The sequence below is a fragment of the Cladophialophora bantiana genome, assembly GCF_000835475.1.
Source record: "Cladophialophora bantiana CBS 173.52 unplaced genomic scaffold supercont1.3, whole genome shotgun sequence".
Taxonomy (NCBI): domain Eukaryota; kingdom Fungi; phylum Ascomycota; class Eurotiomycetes; order Chaetothyriales; family Herpotrichiellaceae; genus Cladophialophora; species Cladophialophora bantiana.
Genome location: NW_015971577.1, coordinates 1,430,307 through 1,449,008, shown reverse-complemented (window position 1 = coordinate 1,449,008; position 18,702 = coordinate 1,430,307). Strand labels below are relative to the sequence as shown.

Below are 18,702 nucleotides of genomic sequence, written 5' to 3'. Positions count from 1 at the left end.
CTTTGACTTCTGAGAATCCATGAACACAAAGCCTGCCAGCGAAGCAGTCCAGCTGATTAGATCGGAACAACTTCTGATCCGCAATGTATCCTCTTCGATGGGGAAGTAGAGCTCTGTGCTATGTCCTGGTGGCGAAGGCGTCAATAACAGGAAGCTTTGATCGAAGTGGTCCCAAGGGAATACGATGTGTATCTAGGTCAGATGGGATATCAATGGCTCTCGGGCGGAGAGCCTGGCTCGACTCGCATGACGTCGATGTGTTTGTTTATGGCTCAAGAACTTTTTGCGCGCTCCAGTATTTTGACTAGTAGGCCTGAAGCACGGCCTAGCTCTCCGCCTTCCTTCCTCGCAGCATCAATGCCTGCCAAGATAGGTGCCTGAAAATTTCGTGCAAAGTCCTGCAATCTATCCTGTTGGTCGTCGAGTATTTGGTTTTCATCCTCTGGCTGCGGACCGAAGAGATTTAGATAGGCGTATGCATTAGATTTGCCGGGTACCAGGAGTGTTTCAACTTCCCATAGGGGAAATCCTGCAAGCATTGCGCTGGTTCTGGAAGGAGATCGCTCATCCGTGACTAGACCTGCATGCAAGAATTCAGCGAGAACTTGGATTATTCGAGCAGTGGATTTGGGATCTCCTGCAAACGATGCTTTACTGGCGGACCATCTGCTGGCGTCGTTTAACCTCCACCCTAGGACCGTTGTAAAGCACTCGAGTGTCTGGTGCCAACCGCCTGGGCACGATATCAATTCGGGCCCGGCAGCTTTGATCATGAAGGATACAAAGTCAAGCGATGAGAGTCGAATATCCCGTGATAAATGTGTCATAGCCGCACGTAAGTAGGGCAAAGCTTTGTTCACATGGTCTCGGACGTCCTCGCAGGGCAGCGCCCGGAAGAGCTTAAGCAACTGGTTTCTAACGCCTGCCGAGCCGTCGAGCATGAGAGGACAGATGCTGCTGAGAAGGGAGCTGGTGGGAACTGGTAAACCGCTTGCCGGTAGGCTTGAAGCGACGTAAGTGGTCAGGGAGGCAAGGGCATCTCTTCTTTGAGAGTCGGATCGTGAATTGAGAAGAGAGATTTGGTGAAGAAATACTGCTGATTGTGAAGGCGCTTTGATATCCAGCTGTTGGTTCAGAACAATAGCTTTCGACCTTGTGAGCGCAATCCAGAATATAAGTGAGAAACCCGGTACCTTGAGATCTGAAACTCGTATTTGTATGGTTCTCAGCCTTGGGTTTCGCCTTGCCCACTTTCAATTTTTGTTTCTGGGGCCAGTTCATTAGCTTGTTTGCAATCAGCCTAGACGGAAGCGAGAAACGAACTTGAAAGTCTTTCGTCTTCTCTCTTTTCTTTCGTGCACTGGAGCCCATTTTCTGGGTTGGATCTCTTCGAGCAGAAGGTTCATTTGTGATGTTATATTCGGGAAAGGTTTTTCTTCCTCAGAAGCGGCGAGGGCAAAAGGGCCACAGGAAGAATAAGCTTTGAGCTTCGGCGGACCGAACCGTCGATGGTGACGATCCCCAAGTCAGTCGATCTGCGAGTGATTTTTCAAACTTTTGCGGAGATGGATTCACGTTGGTAATAGAAACTCTCCACGTTGTTCGTGCTCCATACCTCCGGTTACACACGGCTTACCGAGTCCTCGCGGTTCAAGAATAGCTTGCTTCACTACGCTCATTCAGTCCATCTATCCACCCGGGGAGAGGCGCGTCTAACGCGTCTGTGTGCATCTCCAAATTCACCTTCGGGCGAGAGCGGCGCCAGCATGAGATGACATCCGCCGACAGCAAAAGTGCAGCAAGGTCTTTATGACGCTTGAGCAGAATGGCTCAGACGGAAAAGGTTTCTCTCTGCCGCTCTCTGGTTACGCTGGACCTGTACTGACGGGTGCCTTCAGGAGACTCTAAGCGGCCCTTCCATCGACGCGATGCTGCGAGGTCTGACCGAGAGGCCAAACGTCCAATCGACATTAATCCTTTCTCGAAAAGATGGTTCTATCATAAAAGCTACAGGCATTGCCTCCCCTGGGGAAAGAAGATCTTCAGCTTCCGCAACAGCATACCAATGGCCGCATGCCGAAGGGTCTAAAGCGGTCGCGGACCGTTCGGAGACTGGCCATCCCCCTTCTGCCGATGAAACAGAGGAGCCTTCAGATATCCAGCACATTGAGAAACCTGTGGAACGATTGGCTTCGTCCATATTTCAATTTGTGAACAATGCCAACGCTATGAGTGCAACGCTCGGTGCAGCGTCCCGAACTGGGGTCCGTCCAGACGGGACCTACACCGGGGGTGTTTATGGCGAGTCCAAGGCTGCTCGGAAAAAAGAGCGAAACTCTGAGGAAGATGCAGAAAATGGTATTGCTGAGGATGAAGTCCAATTGCTAAGGCTGCGCACAAAACACCAAGAGATCATCATTTTCCCTGACCCCAACTACATCTGTTGTGTTGTCCAAAAGATCGGCAAAACTACAGCCGGCCATGACAGAAGATAGCAAGCTGGTGTCGACTTCGGACTGACCGCTTGAGAGTATCTCCTCTGCGACGTGTCGATAACGCTCAGGACCGACGGGCAAAATACGCTGAGAATCAGGACACATCCAATGATAAGCATAGGAGTGACGGTGACGACTGGGGAATCAGATGCAACACAACGCTGAAACAGAGATATCAACATGGTTATTTGGAGGATCTAAGTGGATGACTGTCGAAGGATAGGCTGGTCAAGGTCGCAATGACCTGCTGAATTGAGCAGCTCTGCCCCAGATTCTTTATCTGCCTGCCCAAGAGAGGGCCGCTCTGTTATCGCGGGGTTATCGCACTTATCAGAAACCCATTGAACAGACTCTCCCTTAGACGGTGCTCGCAGCCTATCGTGGCCGCTGAATACGACGCGTTTGTTATCACTCGTCCCAATATATATGGCTGTTTCGAACAGCATCCGTTGTCGCTGATCTCCTTGACCTTATCATTTGACCGGTTGCAGCTCTGAGCATACTGTACTTAAAGAGTCAGTCGGCCACCAGCCCCAGAGATTCGATCTCTGAGCCTTGCTAGTCGTTCGAAGCCTCGCTACATCCAACAGGCTACGCAAAACGCCAATAACGAGTCGGGACCCTATTTCTGTCCAACGGAGCTCACCTAGCAATAAACACCACGCTTGGCATACTACACGTATCCGGCACCAGTCTAATGAGGCCCATGCACCCTCAACGAGGTTGTCGCAGACACTCTCGGAGCCGGCGGAGCGCCGAATGGCCCCCGTCGTCGACAGCACCAAACCCTCGTGCCCATCGTCGACCTCACCAATGATGCTAGCTTGGTTATGGGGTACATATTTGAAACGTCAAGTTGAGAGAACATCGCCCACCCCCGACGCGACGTCGAACAAATCAGCCGACAAGACCGGGTGGGAGTTTTTTGACAAGAATGCATTATTCACACGGGCAGGCAGATCACCGGGGTTACTGGCGAGCTGGGATTTCAAAGCATGCCTCGCATGCACACACAATCATATTTCCGGACTGCTCACCAGATTGGGAGGTAGGTATGTACCGGGTAAGCAATGCTGAGGCCTGCTGGACGACGACCATGCAAAGGCGGGTGCTAGCGTGGGGGTGCAATGACACTCTCATCCTGGACTTTGTCGGGGACTCTCGCAGGGACAACGGAGCACTGAATGTTGAGCGCCATCTTTGGCTCACCCAAGCTCTGACCTAGCAACGGACGCTACATTCGCAAGTATAGTTAATCCTGCAACAGATCAGCAACCCCTTTTGCGATATGAGTGTGCCGCTCCCAGAGATCCTACACATCGACGATTCTTCATACCGAGACGCACCAGGCTGAGCACCCTTTCGAACCGAGAAGCTTTAGTCCTACCTGTCATTCGCCGGGATTGTTGATGGTCTAGAGACCGAAGAGGGGCATGGTCCGAAGATTCTTGGAGGGGCGGATGGGTGAGGAAGGACGGGCCAAGGGTGGTTGGGGGGTGTCTCGAGGTGCCGGATTTCGCCCAAAACGGCCATTTCAGTTACCAGGAAATAGGGACTAACGATGCACACTAATCGCTAAGGCTCGTCCAGGAGCCTTGACTCCAGTCCAGCATCCCGCGTCTTTTTTCTGGGCTACCGTTTCGGCAAGGACCGACACAAGCAAAGACTGAACAGCGAAACTGCTGAATGCAGCTCACTCAGGCTCACCAATTCAACTCACACGCTTGGTCGCAGGTAGCGACGACTGAACGGGGCATCGGCCGGTTCCCCCGCCGTATTGACACAGGACGAGTACCACTTATTGCTCTCCAACAAGTTCCCTGATCAGGCATGGGAGCACCTTCTCCTTTTTCCCCAGATCTGAATCCTTTGGGTGGTAGAGACCAAGTGTCAGCAGCCTGATCATTCCTTTTTCTCCGGCCCCGACCGATCGAGCTTGTCGCGCGTGGATGGTCGCGTGCTGGAGAGGGGAGTGTGGGCCTGCCCAAGCCTGCCTCAGATCTCGAGGCCCATCACGTGCGACTGGCGAGTCACCGACTTGTGAGGGCCTATGTGAATCTCCGTCCAGTGCAGCAATCACTGCTCTCCTGTCACCGTCCGAACCGGCTCGGCTTTGGCAGATCAGTGTGTACCGGGTATGCATTCAAATGGGCCATCAGGACGTCGTCTGAAAGGGGGTCCCTTGAATGCTGGTTGCATCTAGACAGCGCAGGAAGTGGGCTGGGGCGATCACCAATCATGAAATCAAGAGCAGAACGAGGTGTCGCCGGGTTGAAACAACGAATGTCATGTATGGGCCACTCGGTACTCGATGCTCTGTCCGTTGTGCGCGGCGATGATTCTCAACAAACCCTTCCTGCTTGCCTTGCGCTCATCGTTGTCCACCGTCGCAGCCCCATCGATGGCGATCGTTGTTGACGGGCGAAGACGGGCGCCCGCTCCGGCCTGAATCCTACAGACTGCTTTTGCAAGCAGCTTTTACGGAGTCCATGTCCAGATCCTCCGGAGGGGACCATGGTTGTTGACTTCGGAAACTCGAAGACAATTGGCTCCCAGCAGTGGCCGAAAAGCCGAAATTGACGAGCCTACGAGGTACGTAGTTCACGGATTATCTAGACCGTCTTCTTTTTCTAGCCGCAATCCACATTCTGCTGCTACCAGATATATTGTGGGCCAGCTAGTTCCTGCATTCCAATTATCACATCTATACAAGTAAAAGAAATCAAGTTGCTCTATCTTTGGTTTCAGCAGCCTGGTCGCCTCGGGTAGATGGGTCAAACCCAGGCCCCTCTTGACGCCCACGCCAGAGGTTTCTGCCAGTTTTAATTCCCACGGTCACCACCCACGACTTTCCAGGCATCGACAAGGTTGCGCCTGGCTGCTTCATCTGCATTGTCGAAGCCGGTCCAGTCGGACGAGGCAGGATGTTAGCGCCATCTGTAGCACAAAGCCTAAAATGGTTCGAGGGAATCTGAATACGGGAACTCTGTGTTTAGATGGTCGTGCCTGGGCATCGAAGAATTCGGCCAGCAATCGAAAAAGTGGTGTTTTCTGTCGCATTTCATACTTTCCCAGTCTGAGAGGTAGTTGGAGGGGCTCGACGGGTTGTTCGACTCAATGACCTCAAACGACACGCAAACCATGATGTATGCTGCTCGGCAGTTCGGTCTTGGTCCTGGGGGGCTTCGAGGCTGATCAGACCCTGGAGTCCTTGCACCACCAAATTGGCCCGGCTCGATACATGGACACAGAACATGGCGATCTTCAAGCCTCTGGTGCCTCCACGCACTCAAGAAAACCGATCATTGGTCACAGTCGATGTCTCTAAAAGTGCATCGCAAATTCTTGTCCTGGCAAACGGGACCAAGCAGGTGCCAACCATCCGTCACTTTCGTCGCTGCTCTAGCAGGAACCGAGATGACAATTGGATGCGTCTCACCACTGCTCACGTTCAAGCCACATAACTCCTACAATCAGCTTCTGGAACAAATATCCAGGGTCTATCCGTACAAGACCTGGAATCCAGGAGTGTCTTGGACAAGGGACTAGCATCCGTGAGGTTGTGGGCAGAAGTCAGACAACGGAGCCGTGGTATGACAGTCAGGGGCATGAACCCGCGAAGCTGTTCGAGATCCCCCCCCCCCCCCCCGCGCTAAGGGAACGAAGGAGGGAACTAGATATTTGCTGCTGGCCGGTGGAGAGATGGTTCTGTGCGGTCGAACCAGAATCCAAGAGCATCGGAGGGCGCTCGAACAGTGAATGCTATTCGAGAGGCATCATTCGTCTAGAAGGAAAATAGCGCGCCCATTGCTACCATGTGCGTGAGCCTGCACGAGAAATCGTGGCCGACAAACGGAGAAGGGCCGAAGGCAAAAAGTCGGGGAGCACCAGGACGCGCGAGAGCACATGCTTTCCAAGGTTGCCTCGAGTCTTGACTTTACGGATGCTTACGCGCGAGAGTTTGGAAGGAATTTCCCATGGGCAGTGGATGGACCCCACTCTTTGAATGGTGAATGCCTCGTCACGAGTTGAGATAGAATACCTTCGCTTCGAGCTGCGAGAAGAGAGTTAACAGGTAATGTGGTGGCAAATAGCTTTGCATGTATGCATTCAGAAGAAAAGGGAGAGAAAATATCAAATATCCAAAATTCGAGGCCTGAGAAGCTGGATATACCAAGTAGATCTGTACTCGATACATGTCAAATCCCTTCGAGTATTACGACGACATGTGCCACCAGGAGAGTGGGATGCCAGGCTGGTGGGCTAAAGGTTTAGGATTCTGCGAGTGGCCAAGGCCTGGTGCTTGTTGCTTCTCGCCCGGTGCTTGCTGCTCGCCATGATCTTTCCCGAGCCTGCGGTCTTCTCTCTTCCCCTCTTCCGACACATCTCCTTTTGACTATTGGAGCTTGCGCTCAGCAATTTAGCCATCAAGTACCCGGGTACCCATCAGGCTGGTGAACGTACTCGCATGGACCCTTAATTCCACTCGGAACTGACACCAACGCAACGTTGTCTGCTGCACCCAGTGCGGTGGGACATTCCTCGTCACCATTCAATCCAACCATGCAGAGTGAAACTCAAAGAGGCGGAACCACTACATAAAGGATCGTCGCGAATAACTGGAAATTTTACGACCACCTACCTACGGAGTATCTCGTACTGGGGTACAAGATGAGCCGTGGCGAAATATATGGGGGGCGAGGTACCCCAGCCATGTCGCAAGAAGCAATTCCATCGCCCCAATTTGATCAGCTTGCATTGCTGCTGCCGCTCGCATGAGCACTGCGCCTCTCGCTTCGAGACTCACAAAGACTTTCTAGTGAGAGCCAGCTGAAAATCTCTGCCAGAAAATTTTTCAAATTTTTTTTTTTTCTCCTCGTAACCATCACCAGGCCAAAAACCATCTCTCAGGCAAGCATTTCGGAGCCAGACCAAGATCCGTATCCGGAGTGCATGCCGCGCAACACGAGGCACCAGATTCGGGTACTCTCGCCGTCAAGCCTATAACCTCCCAAGCACTCGTCAAGTGGAGCGCAGTGGGAATCTTCGGGGCTGCAGGGTTGGGAAAATGGACACCCTGGTGGATTGCTTCTGGACCACTTCATCTTCTCGAGTTCATGCACAGAATCCATTGTTCCCAGGCCTCGTGCTCCAGCTCCAGGCCAGCTACTATTTCTATTTCTTGAAAAGCCCCGAGGCCTCGTGGTTCGAGAATCCCATTCTGGTAGTTGACCTTTGTGTATTGGTACATCCCACTACTACTCCTCTACTCCCGCCATGTACCACTACCGCTTCCGTTTTGCCTCCAGCTTTCGCAAATAACTATTTCCCTCACTCTACTAACTAGTTCTCCCGGTCGAGCACGGTTTCCGTGCTTGTCCCGAGCGGCCATGCCACCTCGCTCATATACCCAAGTTCCGGCAATGCAGCAGATTGTATTACTTGCGTCTTAGTCAAAAAGCCACTAGGAAAGATGCATTGGGTGGTGATATGTCATTATTGTTTTCATTACCATCCGGTTTCCATAGCCGATGACCACAGCGAGGTACGCAGGAGCAAAGAGGGTGGCAGCATGCTATTTGGATCCTGCCATGCTGCATGCAGCCCATGACAATGACAGGTTCTACAATGGCAACCAGCACAAGCAACAACGTACCAAGATTCCCCTGCTACTGCCCACTTGTTCATGACCACCCACGCTATCAACAGCACCAGCCCAAAAACGGGCTCGTGAGCGGGCGTTAGTGAGTGGCCGCAAAAAACCCGCTGATGTCGACCCTGAGTCCTGGACGTGGCGCTGCTTGGTCCCCTGGCGTGCATGATGCTTGAAATCCCCAAAGCTCTTGGTGGGCTGGGCGTCCGTGTTGGCGACAGCAAGAAGCAGCAACAGCAGCAGCTAAGCCAGGCCCCGCCGAAAGGTTAGCTACTTGTAGGTATCGAGGTGTGAGATGTGGGAGAAGGCGAGGGGGGACCCCTTCCTCTTTTTTTTCTCTTGCCGCTCGGCGCATGCAAAAGCGCAGGCGCAGATGCAGTTGCAGATATGCAGATGCAAGAGCCAGGCCCCCAACTCAGAGCCCCAGGGCCTAGGGCTACTAGGCCTGTGTAGCTACATCCTTCCCCTAGGTAGAAGCAGAGGTAAGTAGGTACTCCGTAGGGGCAAGGCCTCGAGACCCAGCGCGGTATATTGGATATTTCCTCCACCACCCATTTCGTATGGTATCTTTAGGACCAACTTTTCTTCATGGCCCTGCCTTCATCGATGCCCCTCTGCGCGGTTGCTGATGTCGTTGGCGCAAGATGATCAGGGAGGATTGCTCAGGCCGACTGAGTCAGGCCAATCGAGGATCAAGCTCCGGTTGCAAATCAACGGTCAGAGAGAGGATGAAGCTGGCCATGTCCCACTTCTCGAAAAAAGCCTCCCACTCTCCCACCCACCGAACTCGCTGTCCTTGTGCCGTTTCTGGTCTTCGGCTAACGTATGGTTCAGGCATGGACCGGCACTATGCCGATGTCTCTCCCCCTTTGCCCACGGATCCCCAATTACCTCGTACTTGCGAATGATGATGATTCCCACGAGTGGCATGCTCCATGTGAGATGAGACTCGACAAGAGGAGGAGAGCGAGGAGACACATGAGGGGGAAGTAAGATGAGAACACCACTGGTGCACCTCAAAATAAACCACACTGGGGGCGGCTCGACGTCAAGAATGCAAGATGAGAGAAGGCGACCTCTAACCAAAGTACCTCGTCCTCCTTCTATCACCAGATCGTCGTCCATTTCTGTTCATCTGTTTCTTCTCGGGATTTCCCTCATCACCAGCCTGTCCCGGGGCAATGGGCCCTCGCGTCTTTTGACTCTCTCACACGAGCAGTGCCCGCGCCTCTCGATCGGCCTCCCTTACCCTCATCTGTTGTTTGCAACTCTAAAAAGCCATTTGTCCACTCTCAACACCATCAAGCCAGCTTCGTTTTGCCTGCCAGCAGACCCAAACCACCCCAAATACCCTAGGGCCGTTTCTTGCATCCCCCATCCCGCTCGCCCACACTCCTTCGAAACCCTCGTTCCGACTCGTCGCCAATCCCGAGTGCTCGATCACGGTATCATGTCCTACCGGTACCTCTCTACCAAGTATTGCCCCTCCAGCCGGCTCCATTCGCTCCATCTGCTCCATCGCCCTAGACTAGGCGGGCGCGCCAGAAGCCACCATCATCTCTGATCCCTGGCCCAACTTTACGCACATACCCTGGTCCACCGGGTTGGCGCCCTGACCATTTCTCCAGCGCCTCCTCCGTCCCCATAGGTTGCGTGCCTCAGTCAACCTTGCACCCTCCCACTCCCACTCCTGCAGCCCAGAGCCAGAGCGACGAAAAGGTGCCTTTCCTCGCCCTCTCTTCTTGCCGACCTTTTCCTCTCGTCTCGTGTTGTGGTGATGACACTGCGCAGACTTTGCTGCCAATTATTTTTTGCTCGTCCACCCGGCCACTTACACCTACATACATCATATCCTGGCCTCGACGCTGGGAATGCTGCCACCATCCCAACACCAAACGAGCACACCGTCCTGTTCGCTATCCCATCCCTAGGTAGCCCGCCTGCTGCACACGCGACTCGCTCCAATCCGCCCCGGTAATGTCGAGTGCGGATGATGGTGAACGTGGGGGCACTGCAGCTGCAACTTCGCGCCCAAGCTCCGCCGTCCACTCCCCTGCCGACCACTCCCATCATTCTGCGGCCTCTACATCACAACCCTCTTCTACTCTTGACGACACAGACTTCTCGACCTGGTCCAGCAGCTTGGGCTCTCATACCGTAAATACTATTTCCACCAGCCACTCGCCTGCCCATTTTTTCTCGACCGACGGATCCAATACCAGTGCCAATTTCCTTCAATCTACAAAACCCGCAAACCCCAGCCTCAGTCCCAACAACCTGGATCTCTCCACCCCAGACGTCCTTGCTCGAAATGAGTCGCTGCTACGGGACGCCGTCTTCCCAGAGTGGAAGGACGATGCCCAATCCTCCGTCCTCGACAGTCCAGAAGAGATGCAAAGGAAGGACCCTCTAGGCACTCAGATATGGAAATTGTATAGCCGGACGAAATCTCGCCTCCCCAACCAGGAGCGCATGGAAAACCTCACCTGGAGGATGATGGCTATGAATCTACGCCGTCGAGAGCAACAGCAAGCAGCGTACGGGAAACAGGGCCCTCAGGGCAGCGACCGTCCCAGTGCTAGTACTGATCATCTTTCTAGAGCGAAGCAAGCACAGCTCAAGAATCCCACTCCCCCTTCATCCGCCCCTAGCGGGATAGCGCAGCAGCTCCGCAGGTCGGTGGACAAGTCTGCTGAAGTCGAGCAACCTTCAGATCCCATGAACCTCGACGAATTTATCGTGCCGAGTTCAGTCGCCTCCCCTGCAGGGATAACGTCTCCCGCGCCGTCCGAGACCCCCGAGCGGCCAAAGACGACACAAGCACCTCCTATCCCTATCATTACCGCCCGTAGCAAGCCACAAGTTCAGATTCCCAAGAATATACCCCCGTCGTCAATGCCTCAGACATCTATCCCAACGCATCGAACATCAGAATTCGAGTACGTCAAGAAGAGAGTTCGCAAGACGAGCATTGACGAGAGGAGAGGTGTAAGTTAACCATCGTGCCCTGTTTGCTAAAGATTGGCTCTGACACTTTTGTGTTAGAACCGTAAGCGTCCGGCGGAATTTTCCCCTCAAGTGCCTCCTTTACCTGCTCCCCATGCTACAAATGGTGCTGAAATGGATGCTGGTGTTCCTGACTACGCGCTTGATCAATCAACAGCCTCCCAATTCCCGGGTCAACCTAGCTTCCCGGGCCCAATGTCTCTCCACCTGGATTCTTTCCACCTCGGTGACGATCCAATCCTGACATCGGCTGGGCCGTTCCAACAGAACTTCGCCTTTTCTCCCGCAGCATCGCCCATGGTCACCAACGGGCCGTTCTCGAACGTGTACACTCAATCTTCGATGGCATCGTCTTTGAATTCTGCGGATTTTTATTCCCCTCCTCAATCCGGCTACCCTTCTGCCGTTTCGACGCCCCAGCCGGGCCATGAAGTAGACGGTCAAGGATTTTACTTTGACCAGAGTGGTCACACGCGAACCATGCCTTTCTACCCATCTCACCGGGGGACCCATTTGATGACCCCCGCGGCCCCGCAATTTGCGTATGGGCCCAACAACGACCAAGTCTATTCTCTCATGAATGGGGTATCTTCCGCACAAACGACAAACGGGTTTTCTCTACAGCAACACGTCGATCCTTCCCGAGTACTTGTTCCGGAATATGGACGACGGGTCTCTCCCGGAGTCTCTGTGGCCGGGAATGATAATTTGTTCCAGTTTGGTGCCGATTCGGATGCGGAAGACGATGATGCAAATTTTGCAATGATCCAATCCGAATATGGCCAGATTAGTGACCCAACATTGGACTTGAATTCGGGTCTACAATGGGACCCAAGCGTTGCTGACTATGGCAACGTGCAGCGATTTGGCAGCGGTCCCGGGAAACAGGTGAGAATAGGGGGAGCGGAAATGGTCAATTCGCCTCCGGATTGGGGTTCCTCGATGCTGAGTCGAACGCACGGCTCAGCAGCATCGATCAGCGACATTCGGAACCGCGATCAGGACCCAAGAAGACAGAAAATTCCTCGGACGACCTCGACGCCTGCCTTGTCTAACCAGCATATGCAGTCTACTGGGAGCTCGCCCGGCGAGTCCGGCTTTAGCAGCCGACAACCGTCGAGGCCCAGCAGCCCCGGACCCAAAAACACGGATCAAAATGGGGTTCCAACGACATGCACCAACTGTTTTACCCAGACCACGCCCCTCTGGCGACGAAACCCGGAAGGCCACCCACTGTGCAACGCATGCGGGTTATTCCTCAAGCTGCATGGTGTCGTGCGTCCCTTGTCGCTGAAGACTGATGTCATCAAGAAACGGAATCGTGGTAGTGGGAATACGGTTCCCATGGGGTCAGCAGCCACCAGAGCGTCCAAAAAGGCCTCCCGAAAGAATTCAGTTCAGCAGACACCGGCCACAACGCCAACGTCTGGCAATGGCGCAAGCGAGCAAAATTCAGCGTCCCCGTCTTCGGTGCAGGGCTCGGCGCATTCGGGATCTGCTGTCACGACCCCCACGAGCTATCCGCCTGGCACCACAGGAGGGAAACCTGGAGTTGTACCCATCGCTGCGGCGCCACCTAAACCACCTGTTCAGCCGGGTCCCAACATGGCCCGGCCGGTGCAGGTAACACCGAAACGGCAGCGACGTCAGTCACGGGCGTCAACCAACACATTGCCCATTATAGCCGGAAACGGCGGCTCGACAAATGAGGCGGAAATGCACGACGCTAGCCAGTCGACACCCAAGGTCGCTCATGCTCCTGTCACTCGGGCCAAGGCCGCCAGCATGTCTTCGACGGCGGGGGCCACCACAATGGCCTCGGTGATGCAGGGCGGGCTGCTCAATTCAGGAGTCCAGAACATGGCCAGTGGTCCGCATGGGAACAGCCAGGAATGGGAGTGGCTGACTATGAGTTTGTGATGAAACCCAACCTATTCACCGCGTGTCACGTCCAGGCGACGGTTGCGCGGGAAACGGACCCAATTGCGGAAAAGCCCTCGCGTCCATTTTTCCTTTCGTTGATTTGTGTTGCACATAGAACTGTTTTGCCCGTGCCTTGCTCATACAACCTACCAAAGTCCTACTCCAGCTGCACGATTTGACGACCATGCGATACACGAATCTCCGACTTTTCTCTTGTTATACGGTCTAGGCCCCTGTTCATTGTCGGGAGAGCAATGGAGAGCAAGCAGCTAGAGCTTGCACGACAGGATTTCTCGCGGGTGGTCAAAGCTCTTCTTTGGGTCGATCTGTTGGTGTGTTTGATGAGCAAGGGATGTAATGATGGGGGGATTTGCTGTCCGAGTGCAAATTGTGATTTTGTCGATTTTACAACAGTGATATCACCGCGTCTGCCTCGAGATGCTTGGAGATACAGAGCCTCGAGCAGAAGTGCGCACTTGATTTTTGTGTTGGGGAAAAGGGAACCAGTTTTGGGACGCCTGAGTTCGTTAAGAGGACTAATGAATAGATGGTTTGGACGAGGGCCCTCGACAATCTGTTTCGAAATGGACCATACGATGCGACATTTACGTGCGTTGGGGAAGGGGACTTGGGGCCATTGAAGTGTATGTGCTCTCTACACGTTTGTTGAGGGATGGCTGGCACGAATTTCGATGGCAACGACTTGGACACCACGTTAGAGATACGACTGGCCGAATACTACTCGGTAGAAACATAGCTCCGGGCCCATGATCCCCTTCACACTCTTCATACATACTCGGAACCATTGATGGCCCTGGGCGGCTCCCGAGGGTCTGTAGCAATTGATCCCGCTAGGTAGCTTGGATGTACCACGATGTACCTCTTGGTACCTCCTCGACCCCCATCCGAACACGTGATGCTCGGCGTTTGTCGGATTTAAGAGGCGGAGACGATGGCTTGGCAAGTCGGCCATCAGATTAGATCACTGGCTACATATGTACCGAGTAGGCATCCAAAATGCGCGAGACCCTGCTGTCTTCCACCAACATTGGACACGGTTAATCGGCTTCTGCTCTCAGCACAATAGATCTGCTCTGTTCTCCATAGACTAGGACTCTAGGACTGTCTGTCAGAGGTCTTGGGTTGTCCTCTTGATACCGCGGCTGCGGACCACTGTGATTTGCACATCGCCCTCGAAGAGTCCCCTTTGCGAACATCCTACTCGGTAAACAAACCTCGCATCCGCGCTGACGATCTGAGTCGAGGGTCCCAAGTTGCCCTTCGAGACCTATTGGTATATCCTTTCGGAGCCAAGTTACACAAAGCATCCGCCGCGGCCCGTCCATCTCTTGGGAACCGTCCGCCCTGATCGAATCACGCACCCGGTGGATCTGCCCAATGGCCACTCCCGAAGCAACAACTGCTGCTCCCGACAGCACAGCTTTGCAGGGCGAGGTCTCCGGCGTTGTTCCAGACAGCGCGGAGACGAAGCCCGCTGCGGAGCCCGCTGCGCCACCCGTACGAGTCCCCGACCTGGAAAATGATCGTCGAGAACAATCGCTGACTACAGGCCAGGAGGCCACCCCGGCCACTGCAGAAACTCCAGTTGTGGCCGAGGCAGCTGCAAGTGTCGATGTACCGGTGGAGAAGAAGTCCTCCGCGATCGAAGAGCTGTGGGCGCTCGCCCAGGCGCACGAACACCCCGAGATCTGGGGGGTCACACTCGCAGACCCGGCCACCCACGTCCCGACCCAGGTCATCCTGCAAAAATATCTGAATGCCTACGACGGGGACCTCGCAAAATCCAAAGAGACACTGACCAAGACCCTGGATTGGCGGGCCAAAATGAAACCAATGGAGTTGGTCAAGAAGAAATTCAACCGCAATAAATTCGCTGGGTTGGGATACACAACCGTCTACGGGGATGCCGACGCGGCGGCCGACCCGGAGGCCAGAGAGGTCTTTACGTGGAATATCTACGGGAGCGTCAAGAATCTGGACGAGACGTTTGGAAATCTGGCCGAGTAAGCGCACGAACCAAGGACGATTGACGTGGGTCCGGTGCCATGAACTAACCCGTTGTCTTCGCAGCTTCATTGAATGGCGAGTGGCCCTGATGGAAGATGCCCTGCAAGTCCTCGGAATCGACAAGGCGACCAAGCCTATTACCGCGACCTACGACCCGTACAAGATCCTTCAAGTGCACGATTACAAGTCGATCAGTTTCCTTCGCCAGTCTCCCGTTGTGAAGGCCGCCAGCACCGAGACGATCAAGATCTTCGCGCAGAACTACCCGGAGTTGCTCAAGGAAAAGTTCTTTGTGAACGTTCCTGCATTCATGGGGTTCATCTACACGTTCATGAAATTGTTTGTGGCCGCAAAGACGATCAGGAAGTTCCACCCGATGAGCAACGGCGCCAACCTGGCCCGGGAGATGGCGACGAGCAGCAAGGTGAAAGGATTGGGAGAGATGCTGCCGAAAGAGTACGGTGGGAAAGGAGAAGACCTCAGTGCTGCTGGGAGACAACCCACACTCGAGGATGAGGCTGTGGCTGAGCCTCCGGCGGCGGCGGGGTAAGCCTTGCGCGGAGCTGAATACGGGCGAGAAGATGGGAGGGCGACCGTCCGAAGATACGGCCAAGTGCTGCGTCCCAAACGCGTGGCCGGGCATGACCCTGAGGTAATGAGGAGGAGGGGCCGACACAGTGCATGCTACCCGTTGGGCGTTTGCTGGGGTGTTGAATAGATTCAGCGAGCGGATACCCCTTTTCTGTTCAGACCTGATAGCTTGTACTGACCACGGACCACGGACCACTGACCCCCGACCATCGACCACCGATTGACATCATCGGTGTTGAGGTACTAGACACCGAATACCCAGTAGAAGCGATGGTGGCGAGGTCTGGTTGATACTGATGGCATGGCTCTGTATCGCTTTGGCATGTGCGGCAGCATGTTTGGGCATGTGCAATTCCATCCGTCTCACGTGCATTCGTTCTTCTGATGACGTCAAAGTCTATACATCGCTCCTGCCCTCTTGGCCTCCGCCTCCTCCAGCACTTGCACCTGCTGTCTCTGGGACTTGCCCATTGCTCCTGCGTTGTCTTGTGACCAAAGGCTAAAAAGGCTTTCACTCGCCCTCTTCTGGCTTTCTCAACCTTTCCTCCCTTCTACCAACACACCCACTCACGGTGATTCCATTCCACCAGTTCATTCTCTCTCGCTTCGATCATATCGCTGTGGCACAATCCATAACCTCAATCCACCAGATTCTCCTCGGAACCAACGATCGCCCATCATGTCTGACACCGGCCGCAAGCCCTTGATGGACCGTACGTGCATCTCGACCGTTTCTCGAGCCGTCAATCAGCTAACTTGATCGACAGAGGCTCAAGAGAAGATCACGCCCGACTCTCAGAAGTCCACCCTCGACAAGGCCAAAGAGTCTGCCACGGGCACGGCCGACGACATCGCAGGAATGGTCCAGCCAGGTCCTTGGCAATCTCGACTCCTTCTAGACACCCCCGACTGACACCGGCAAATAGGAGACAGCAAGTCCACCACCCAGAAGCTCTCTGACGAGGCCTCAGCCAAGACCAGCTCGATTCAAGACACTTTATCCGGTGCCACGAAGAGCGTTCAAGACACTGCGTCCTCGGTTGGCCAGACGGCCAGTTCCAATGCTGCCGCCGCACAGGAATCAGGCAAGAGTGTGGTGCAACAGGCTCAGGACTTGGCCGCCAGTGTTCTGAACAGCGCTAGCAAAGCTGCGTCAGGTATGCGGCTCTTGCACCCCTTCCCTCCCTGCTCAGGCTGACATTGCTATCAGATCTTGCTAGCAGCATTTCCGGCGAGAAGAAATAGATGACAAGGTTAGCATGCAGTGATGGTGGAGGAGTGACCGGGGAGTTGTTGCAGGACACTGGAGACGCGAGCCCTTCGTACAGCTGGCATACCTTATCCTAGCGTACCACTCATGGTCGCCGCCGATCTTTTCATCCAAAGACCGGAGGTGGTCTCTATTAACGACAAAACCTGACCTGGTAGGAGCAATCCGATCATGATTGTTTTAGTTCTACAGACAATGAATTAGTATTCTTTCCACACCCAGCTGTTATGTTAATTTCGTCTTGCTTCCCTTTTCCCACTCACGCTCGCACACGGCTTGCTTGCCCGCTATGTGCTTCGTCCTCAAGCAGATCCTTTAATCTTTTTCTCCCGGTAACCTTACCCCCTCCCAGTCCTCTCTCCTTACGGTCCTCCACTCGTCAGGGTCAAACCATCCGATATAATTCTTATCGCCGAAGCCGCCAATCCAATACGCCTGGGTCACCACCAGACGTGTCCAGAAGCCCTGATGCGCGGCCCACTTGCGGCCGGGCAACCACATGACACTGTCCCTGTGCTTGCGCAAGAAGCAACTTTCTATGGCCCTTTGACTGACCTCGTGCGCAGGGATCTCTTCAAGGTAACCGGTCAAGCTGAGGCGAGGGAGGTTGGCCAGAGCCCAGGGCCGCTGCCCGGTCAGGTGGATGTACTCGTCCCACCAGCTGAGGGCGAGCGAGACGTTGGAGCCGGCCGCAGCGTTGCGCGTCGCCGTCGACACCTTGAGTGACAGGATCGTCGGGTTGCCGCTCGGCTCCTCGCACGACGCAATGTACTCGGGCAGGCCGATGGGCGTGTCGGCGACCGAAGCCGGGAGTCCCGCGGTCCTGGCCGAGGATGATACCGACGAGAGGTTCGAGGGGAAGATGCTCGTGAGAACCCCGTGCGACGAGAGCGCCAGGAGCCGTCGGCCCAGAAGGGTCGAGTAGTAGCGGGAGGGGAGGGAGATGGTGGAATCGTCTTGTCCTTGGTGTCGTTGGTCTTGACTCTTGCCGGTTTCATCTGCGTTTTCGTTTTCTTTTTCGCCGTCGCCGCCGCCGTCGCCGCGGGAGCCCGCTGAAGAGGGCGAGGACGATGACGATGACGAGGATGACGATTGGATCGGTGACTCGGCAAAGAGAGGGGGAAACGGAATCTTGTACGGGGAAAACGTGAAGAGAGAGTCGATGCCCAAGTCAGAGGAAGAGTCGTCGCGGGTCTCTTCGACGAGCTGCCCCCGGGCTGCGGACGGAACCATCATGTTCATGTTCCTCTGGCCGTCTCGGTCGTGGTCACGTTCGGCCACCACCATGGACGGTGCGCAGAGAGCGGCTCGCGGAACCAGCAGGCCGAGAACCTGCACCGCCGCCAGTGTCCAGGCCGACTGGATCCTCATGCTGCGTCGTGGTCCGTCCGCCTGCCTGTCTGGCTGTCTGGCTGTCTGCTTGCCGCTCTCCCTGTCTCTGTGTCTAGCTGGCGGGCCGGCCGGCCGGGTGTTCGTTCAGCTATACGTCGTCGTATACGGTGTAGCGCTGTACAGATCCGTTGCAGTATATGGGCCTCTCGTCTCCTTCCGGCCACCCCCCTCTCGGCGAATAAACTACCGTGAATTCTTAATTTCGCCTATTCTTTTATTTCTCTTCCGCTTTTCCTTCCTCTCGGGTCCTTTCCTGTCTTCTTTCTCTTCTCTTCTCTTCTCTTCTCTTCTCTTCTCTTCTCTTCTCTTCTCTTCTCTTCTCTTCTCTTCTCTTCTCTTCTCTT

The 18,702-nt window shown here is 54.6% G+C and overlaps 6 protein-coding genes across 6 annotated transcripts; 4 read left to right on the top strand and 2 right to left on the bottom strand.

Annotated features, from left to right (window-relative positions):
* Positions 1–272: 272 nt before the first annotated feature.
* Positions 273–1,371, bottom strand: Z519_02430 (uncharacterized protein; the record flags this gene model as incomplete). Its single annotated transcript, XM_016760186.1, has 2 exons — positions 273–1,144; positions 1,194–1,371. 2 exons carry the CDS (start codon positions 1,369–1,371, stop codon positions 273–275), a joined length of 1,050 nt encoding a protein of 349 aa, XP_016623707.1.
* A 454-nt stretch (positions 1,372–1,825) lies between these two features.
* Positions 1,826–2,495, top strand: Z519_02429 (uncharacterized protein; the record flags this gene model as incomplete). The annotated part of the gene is made up of 2 exons (XM_016760185.1): positions 1,826–1,843; positions 1,899–2,495. 2 exons carry the CDS (start codon positions 1,826–1,828, stop codon positions 2,493–2,495), a joined length of 615 nt encoding a protein of 204 aa, XP_016623706.1.
* A 7,630-nt stretch (positions 2,496–10,125) lies between these two features.
* Z519_02428 (uncharacterized protein) lies at positions 10,126–13,074 on the top strand (the record flags this gene model as incomplete). Its single annotated transcript, XM_016760184.1, has 2 exons — positions 10,126–11,136; positions 11,194–13,074. 2 exons carry the CDS (start codon positions 10,126–10,128, stop codon positions 13,072–13,074), a joined length of 2,892 nt encoding a protein of 963 aa, XP_016623705.1.
* Positions 13,075–14,475: 1,401 nt separating this feature from the next.
* Z519_02427 (uncharacterized protein) lies at positions 14,476–15,655 on the top strand (the record flags this gene model as incomplete). The annotated part of the gene is made up of 2 exons (XM_016760183.1): positions 14,476–15,101; positions 15,169–15,655. 2 exons carry the CDS (start codon positions 14,476–14,478, stop codon positions 15,653–15,655), a joined length of 1,113 nt encoding a protein of 370 aa, XP_016623704.1.
* A 720-nt stretch (positions 15,656–16,375) lies between these two features.
* Z519_02426 (uncharacterized protein) lies at positions 16,376–16,941 on the top strand (the record flags this gene model as incomplete). Its single annotated transcript, XM_016760182.1, has 4 exons — positions 16,376–16,409; positions 16,464–16,568; positions 16,623–16,853; positions 16,907–16,941. 4 exons carry the CDS (start codon positions 16,376–16,378, stop codon positions 16,939–16,941), a joined length of 405 nt encoding a protein of 134 aa, XP_016623703.1.
* Positions 16,942–17,281: 340 nt separating this feature from the next.
* Z519_02425 (uncharacterized protein) lies at positions 17,282–18,337 on the bottom strand (the record flags this gene model as incomplete). Its single annotated transcript, XM_016760181.1, has 1 exon — positions 17,282–18,337. One exon carries the CDS (start codon positions 18,335–18,337, stop codon positions 17,282–17,284), a length of 1,056 nt encoding a protein of 351 aa, XP_016623702.1.
* Positions 18,338–18,702: the final 365 nt, after the last annotated feature.